Source organism: Myotis davidii, unplaced genomic scaffold (genome assembly GCF_000327345.1).
Source record: "Myotis davidii unplaced genomic scaffold, ASM32734v1 scaffold327, whole genome shotgun sequence".
Classification (NCBI taxonomy): Eukaryota; Metazoa; Chordata; class Mammalia; order Chiroptera; family Vespertilionidae; genus Myotis; species Myotis davidii.
In genome coordinates, this window is record NW_006298628.1 from 4,653,847 (window position 1) to 4,661,225 (window position 7,379).

Consider the following 7,379-nt stretch of genomic DNA (forward strand, 5'->3'; position numbering starts at 1 on the left):
ATGCACCGTTGGCATCTCTTCCTGTTATAGATGAAGAAACTGAGATGCAGAGGGGGAGGGGGGCATCTGCTCCCAGCTTACTGAGTGCTCCCCCACCATTATCTTTCCTGATCTACAGGAATCTGGTTTGGGGGGTGGCCTTGGTTTCCATTTTACACATGAAGAGAGCAGGATTGTTCAGTGGCTAGGGGCCTTGCCCAAAGTCCCCCGCGCACTGGGTAACCCCGAGGAGGCCTTGGAGGGGGGGTAGTGTTCCAGGACCCAGGTCTGCCTCAACCCCAACCTCCCTTGCGCCCTCCCAGGATATCCAGGAGGTGCAAGGCTACGTGCTCATCGCTCACAGCCAAGTGACACAGGTCCCGCTGCAGAGGCTGCGAATCATCCGAGGCACCCAGCTCTTTCGGGACAGCTATGCCCTGGCCGTGCTGGACAACGGAGACCAGCAGGACAGCGCCACCCCTGTCGCCGGGGCCTCCCCAGGAGGGCTGCGGGAGCTGCAGCTGCGAAGCCTCACAGGTGGTCACCATCACCCTCGACATCGCCTGGTGGTGGAGAGCGGGCCAGGGCCGCTGCCAGCCAGGAGGCGTGGGGTGGCCTGGAACTGGCATCCCCTCTGGATGGGTGCAGGTGGCGCTAGGAAAGGTGTCCTTGTGAAGAATAAAAAAAAAGATTTCCCTTCGTCCCGGCAAGTCGCAGCTTGTTCCCGCCCATGCAGCTTGACAGGAGGATGCTGGGTGGGTCTGGCCCACTCCTGGGCTGAGAGCACGTGCGTGGTGAACAGCCCGTGTCACTGGATATGGCAGCCCTGGGGCTGACAGTGGCCCAAGCCCTGCGTGCCAGCCGCTGTGCGTGCAATGATTCTATTTCAGTCAGGCCGTGATCTCGCCAGGCAGCGTTCACGGTGTTCTCACTTTACAGACGAGAAAACAGGTTTACGGAGGATAGGTGACTTGCTCGAGGTTGCGCAGCTAGTTGGTGGTGAGGCGGGGTTTCAGACTCCAGAGTCCGCCTTTTTACAACAAGCGCAGAGCAGGGGCGGGAGGAGAAGAGAGAGTCCCTGGGCGTCTGGACCCTGACACGGACAGCTCCCTCCTCTCGGACCTCAGTCCGTTCTTCGTGTATGTGGGGGCGGCGGGGCGGGGGATGGCACTGGTCGGGCTCAAAGATGCTGAGGGTGTCCTCTCTGTTCCCCGGGGGGTCTGGGGTGTGCTTCAGAAGCCCCCTCCCCTTTTAGAAGGCCGGGGGCGGGAGCAGAAGCTGACAGACAGATGCCTGGTTGTTGTCCATCCCACAGAGATCCTGAAGGGAGGGGTGTTGATGCAGCGGAACCCACAGCTCTGCCACCAGGACACGGTCCTGTGGAGGGACATCTTCCACAAGAACAACCGGCTGGACCTCCTGCAGATAGACACCAACCGCTCGCGGGCCTGTAAGCCGCTCCTCCCGCCTGCAGCCTCCCCCTTCTCAGCGCGCCCCCCCCCTCCGCCAAATCCTGCTTACATCCCCAACCCTGCACCAACACCACCCACTTCCTCTTTCTTGGTGCCTCCTGCCATCTCTTCATCTCTGTGGCCCCTGTTCTGTCTCCCTTTGTTTCTTTTTTAATTTTTATTTATTGATTTTTTAAAAAATATATTTTATTGATTTTTTACAGAGAGGAAGGGAGAGAGATAGAGTTAGAAACATCGATGAGAGAGAAACATCGATCAGCTGCCTCCTGCACACCCGCTTCTGGGGATGTGCCCGCAACCCAGGTACATGCCCTTGACCGGAATCGAACCTGGGACCTTTCAGTCCGCAGGCCGACACTCTATCCACTGAGCCAAACCGGTTTCGGCTATTTATTGATTTTTAAAAAAATATTTTTAAAATTTATTTCAGAGAGAGGAAGGGAGAGGGAGAGAAACATCAATGATGAAAGAGAATCATCAGTCAACTGCCTCCTGCACACCCCCCCACTGAGGATCGATCGAGCCTGCAACCCGGGCATGTGCCCTGACCGGGAATCGAACCCGAAACCTTGGCACATTGGAAGCTCTAACCAACTGAGCTACCTGGCCAGGCTCCCTCTGCTTCTCTATTGTGTCTCTGTTTTTGGGGTCCCCTTGGCTCGCCTGGGTCTCACCCTCACTGTGCATGCTGCCTCCTGGCCTGTCTCACTGTCTCTCTGTTCTCTCCCCAGGCAAACCCTGTTCTCCATCCTGCAAACCTTCCCACTGCTGGGGAGAGAGCTCCAAGGACTGTCAGATCTGTGAGTCTCCGGGAGGCACGGAGTCTGGGGGCCCGGGCTGGTGGAATAGAGGTGAAGTGGGGAGGGGTGGGTTACCGGACCTCAGGGGTGTCCCCTGGGGCAGGGACTCTTCCCCAGAAGGTGATGCTGGTGGGGGTCTGGTGCCCAGGTGGCCACTCAGCCCTCATCCTGCCCTTTGCCTGACAGTGACTCGAACTCTGTGTGCCAGCGGCTGTGCCCGCTGCAAGGGCTCACTGCCCACCGACTGCTGCCACGAGCAGTGTGCTGCCGGCTGCACGGGCCCCAAGCACTCTGACTGCCTGGTATGTGCCCCCTGGGCCCCACCCCTGGGGGAGCTAGGGAAGGGGCACCCTGCCTGGTCCTGCCCTTTTGCCCCTGGCACATCAGGGGAAAGCAGCCAGTGACCACCAGCTGCCTGTCCCCCCAGGCCTGCCTCCACTTCAACCACAGTGGCATCTGTGAGCTGCACTGCCCAGCCCTGGTCACCTACAACACGGACACCTTTGAGTCCATGCCCAACCCCGAGGGCCGCTACACCTTTGGTGCCAGCTGTGTGACCACCTGCCCCTGTGAGTGCCACGGAGAAGCAGGGTCTCAGGGATGTTGCTGGGGAGGTCGGTTTATGTAAGTGGGAGCCTGTGGTGAGTGCTGTCTGCCCCTGGCTTTGGGGAGCTGCCTCATCCTTCCAACAGCTGTGGGGCAGCAGAGAGAGTGGAAGCTAAGAGCTCAGTCTTGGGAGCCAGAGCACTGACTGGTCACGTGACCCTACTGTGTCTCAGTCTCCTCATCTCTAAAATGGGTACAATCATAGCCCCAACCTCATAAGGTGGTTATAAAGTTTGAACGAGTTCAAATCCTGGCTCCTCCACTCACTGGCGCAATGACCTTGAGTAATTTACATCAAATCGTGCTCTGGCTTCCCTTTTGGCAAAATGGGGATCTCACCGTGTCTCCCGCATGGGTTTGTTGTGCGGAGTACACGAGTGGTCAGTGCTCAGGCCTGCCGGAGGGCCTTTCAGTCCTGGTTGCTGTCACTCTTTCTGTGACATTGCTCCCGGTGTGAGGGGCTGGGGCGCATGGACACATAATCCTGGTCTCCTCAGACAACTACCTGTCAACGGACGTGGGATCCTGCACCCTGGTCTGTCCCCTGAACAACCAAGAGGTGACAGCTGAGGACGGAACACAGCGGTGTGAGAAGTGCAGCAAGCCCTGCGCCCGAGGTACCCGCCGCCTCCCAAACCATGCTGTGGTTCCTGGTCCTCTGCACACCCTGTCTGGCCTCGCCCACTGTCCCCCCTTCCTCAGACCCTCCTGGGACTCAGTCCTTGTCTCCCACTGTCTCTGCCCTGCCCCCCCCCCAGATCAGTCCCACAAGCTCCCCCATATCTTGGCAGTGTGGGGAGAGGGCATGTGGCCCTAAGAGGGGACTGTGGACGGGACCCCAGGAGTATGAGTTCCTGGTGCTCCATGTGGGGCTGACATGGCCCCCTCACCTGCCCCCTCCCACAGTGTGCTATGGGCTGGGCATGGAACACCTGCGGGAGGCGAGGGCAGTCACCAGTGCCAATATCCAGGAGTTTGCCGGCTGCAAGAAGATCTTTGGGAGCCTGGCGTTTCTGCCAGAGAGCTTTGAGGGGTAAGGATACTCCGATTAAGGGAGGGCACAATGGTCGCAGACAGTGTCGGGGCAGTCACCGATTCCTGAAGACCCAGGAGTGGCAGCATCTGGTGGGGGAGGGGGGAGGCAGGAGCCAGAGCGGGGAGGCCTGGAATTCAGAGAGAGTGGGGACTCCTGGGAGGGGTGTTATTTCCATAAATGACACGTTATCCGTGAACGTGCACTTGTGTGGCGGTCAAGCCATCCAGGTCAAGTTACATTCTCCTTGAGTTCATAGCAGCTTTATCTCCTGAGTCCCAACCTGGAAATAACACATATGTGTATCAGAAGGTGAACAAATAGATGATGGTCTGTCCGTACAATGAAATTCTCAGCAACAAGAAGAAACACACTGATCACATACATGTTCTCAAGAACATTATCTTAAGGGAAATTAGCCAGACAAGAAAGTCCACACTGTGATTCCCCTTATGTGAAGTTCCAGACCGACCAAACCACCCTGGTGATAGCAGTTAGAACAGCGTTGTCCTGGGATGGTGGTGAGCGGTGGGGCGGGGGGACTGGAAAGTGACAGGAAGGAAATTTCTGGGATGATGGGAATGTTCTGTGTCTTGGTGGAGTCTTGAATGAATGCATTTGTCAAAACTCATCAAATTGCCTAGTAAAAATCTGTGCATTTTATTATATGTGAATTATATTTCAATAAAAAAGAGAAGATTCCTTTCAACACTTCTTCCACCTTTACTGCCCTTTCCAGAGGAGACACTGTTAACGGGTTGTGTGTCTTCTAGACCATTATCTGCACATAGACACACGGAGAAACAGTTTCAGGTTTTTTAAATTTATTGATTTTTAGACAGAGAGAGAGGAAGGGAGAGAGCCAAAGTCAATATGTTGTTCCATACATTCATTGGTTGTTCTTGCATGTGGCCTGACGGGATCAAACCCGCAACCCTGGTGTCTGGGAACGACGCTAACCCCTGAACTACCTGGCCAGGGCCGGAAACATCGTTTTGGTAGTTCTGCTGGGGAGGGAGGGGGTTGGTTTAGGCCAGTGGTCGGCAAACTGCGGCTTGCGAGCCGCATGCGGCTCTTTGGCCCCTTGAGTGTGGCTCTTCCACAAAATACCACGTGCGGGCGCGCATGTACAGTGGGATTGAAACTTCGTGGCCCATGCGCAGAAGTCGGCACATCCCCAGTGGGAGGTGTGCAGGAGGCAGCTGATTGATGTTTCTAACTCTCTATCTCTCTCCATTCCTCTCTGTAAAAAATGGGGGCACAAGTAGTTCCAACCTCATAAAGTGGTTGTAAAGTGGGAATGAGTTAATATGCACCAGCTCTTAGAACAGTGCCTGGCACCCACTGAGTGCGCCTGGGTGTTAGCTTTTTGTCTGTAGTCTGGAGAGATCAGGATTGTATTTACCAGCTCCCCTACTTACCGATGGGTGCTTAGGTTGTTTCCAATTTTTTAAAAAATATATATTTTATTGATTTTTTTTACAGAGAGGAAGGGAGAGGGATAGAAAGTTAGAAACATCGATGAGAGAGAAGCATCGATCAGCTGCCTCCTGCACACCCCCTACTGGGGATGTGCCTGCAACCAAGGTACATGCCCTTGACCGGAATCGAGCCTGGGACCCTTCAGTCCGCAGGCCGACGCTCTATCCACTGAGCCAGACCAGCCAGGGCTGTTTCCAATTTTTGCTCTTACAAACAGTTCTGCCTTGTACGTGCCTCAGGGGCCGTGTCCCTCCAGGCCACATTCCTAGAAGCAGAATTTCTAGATCAAAGGATATAAATACTGTGTTGATGGGTCCTGCCAAACTACGGCCTGGGCTTTGTAGCTCAAGATGGGAACAGCCGGGCTTGAGCAAAGGGTTTAAGTGCGGTTATTAATAGAGGAGAGCGGGGAGAGGGCGGCGGGCCGGCCCTGGGGTTGTGCTCGCTCCCTCCGGGCCCTGCTCACTCCTCTCATCTTTCTTCTAGGAACCCCGCCTCCAACACTGTCGCCCTAGAGCCCGAGCAGCTCAGAGTGTTTGAGACCTTGGAGGAGATCACAGGTGAGCTCTGCCCCTGCGTCCTGCTCGGAAGGGGCTGGGGTCGCCATCCTGTCCCCGCACCCTAGCCTCCCCCTGTGCCCGCAGGTTACCTGTACATCTCGGCGTGGCCAGACAGCATGCCTGACCTCAGTGTCTTCCAGAACCTGCAAGTGATCCGGGGACGCGTTCTGCATGAGTGAGCACCTGGAGGAGGGGGCTGGGGGGGGGGCTGGGAGACGCGTGGGCATGTGGGGCATCCTGCTCCCCAGGGGCTCCGGTGGCAGCCTTTCTGTGGGGACAGCAGGTGAGGGCAGCCCTTGCTGACGGGGGAGGGGCCAGTGATGGCTGCCCACCCTGCAGCTGACACTCCTCTCCCACAGCGGCGCCTACTCGCTGACCCTGCAAGGACTGGGCATCCGATGGCTGGGGCTGCGCTCGCTGCGGGAACTGGGCAGTGGGCTGGCCCTCATCCACCGCAACGCCCAGCTCTGCTTTGTCCACACGGTGCCCTGGGACCAGCTCTTCCGGAACCCTCACCAGGCCCTGCTCCACGGTGCCAACCGGCCAGAGGATGAGTGTGGTAAGACTGGGAGCCCAGTGCTGCCTGCTCCCCGTCTGCCGGCACACAGTGCCCGGGGCCCTCCCAGCAGCAACCTGGGACCCGTGCAGGCTGCCCGCCCCCGGGGCGCCACCCTTGACACAGCTCTGGCTGGCTTGACCCCCTTGGCATGGCTTCTAGCTGAGCCCTGCCTCACTGCCTCGGCATCCCCCTCCCCCCTTTCCTCTCTCTTCCCGGGACCTCAGAACTCTTCTCTCTCCCTGCATTGCCCAGACCCTGTTCCCACCCAGAGCCACCCCACAGCCTCTTCCCCTGCTTCACTTGGGCCTGAGCCACCCTAAGGGTCCCCTCTGACTCCTTCCTCTCACTGCAGTGGGTGAGGGCCTGGCCTGCTACCCGCTGTGCGCCCACGGGCACTGCTGGGGTCCGGGGCCCACCCAGTGCGTCAACTGCAGCCAGTTCCTTCGGGGCCAGGAGTGCGTGGACGAGTGCCGAGTACTGCAGGGGTATGCGGGGCGGAGCAGGGGGAGGGCGGAGGGGTGCACGCGGGCTCCTTCCAGACCCCCTCACCCGCCATCCCCTCTCACAGGCTCCCCAGGGAGTACGTGAAGGACAGGTACTGTCTGCCTTGCCACCCTGAGTGCCAGCCCCAGAATGGCTCAGCGACCTGCTTAGGATCGGTGAGGTGCTGGTGGGCTCAGTGCTGGGTGGAGGGAAGCAAGGGTGGGCTGGGGCAGATTGCCGGGGACCTGGCCAAGTCTGGTAAAACATCTGTGGAGAGAGCCCTGAGCTCAGACCTGCATAGCAGGAGGGTGGAACAGCGGGAGGTGGAACAGCCTGTGGGTGGAAGGAGACTCTATGCTGTGGACTGTGAGTTGTGTGATGGACCCTGAGACCCTTCAGACTGTG

At 57.8% G+C, this 7,379-nt stretch overlaps 1 protein-coding gene across 1 annotated transcript in view; it reads left to right on the plus strand.

The window, feature by feature from the left end:
• ERBB2 (erb-b2 receptor tyrosine kinase 2) overlaps window positions 1–7,379 on the plus strand; it is a 17,443-nt gene that overhangs the window by 1,012 nt on the left and 9,052 nt on the right. The window contains exons 2-13 of the mRNA XM_006774302.2: window positions 303–516; window positions 1,295–1,429; window positions 2,183–2,251; window positions 2,438–2,553; window positions 2,679–2,820; window positions 3,355–3,474; window positions 3,764–3,890; window positions 5,859–5,932; window positions 6,017–6,107; window positions 6,292–6,491; window positions 6,844–6,976; window positions 7,060–7,150. Coding sequence (XP_006774365.1) covers window positions 303–516; window positions 1,295–1,429; window positions 2,183–2,251; window positions 2,438–2,553; window positions 2,679–2,820; window positions 3,355–3,474; window positions 3,764–3,890; window positions 5,859–5,932; window positions 6,017–6,107; window positions 6,292–6,491; window positions 6,844–6,976; window positions 7,060–7,150 — 1,512 coding nt within the window. The remainder of the gene's footprint in view (window positions 1–302; window positions 517–1,294; window positions 1,430–2,182; window positions 2,252–2,437; window positions 2,554–2,678; window positions 2,821–3,354; window positions 3,475–3,763; window positions 3,891–5,858; window positions 5,933–6,016; window positions 6,108–6,291; window positions 6,492–6,843; window positions 6,977–7,059; window positions 7,151–7,379) is intronic.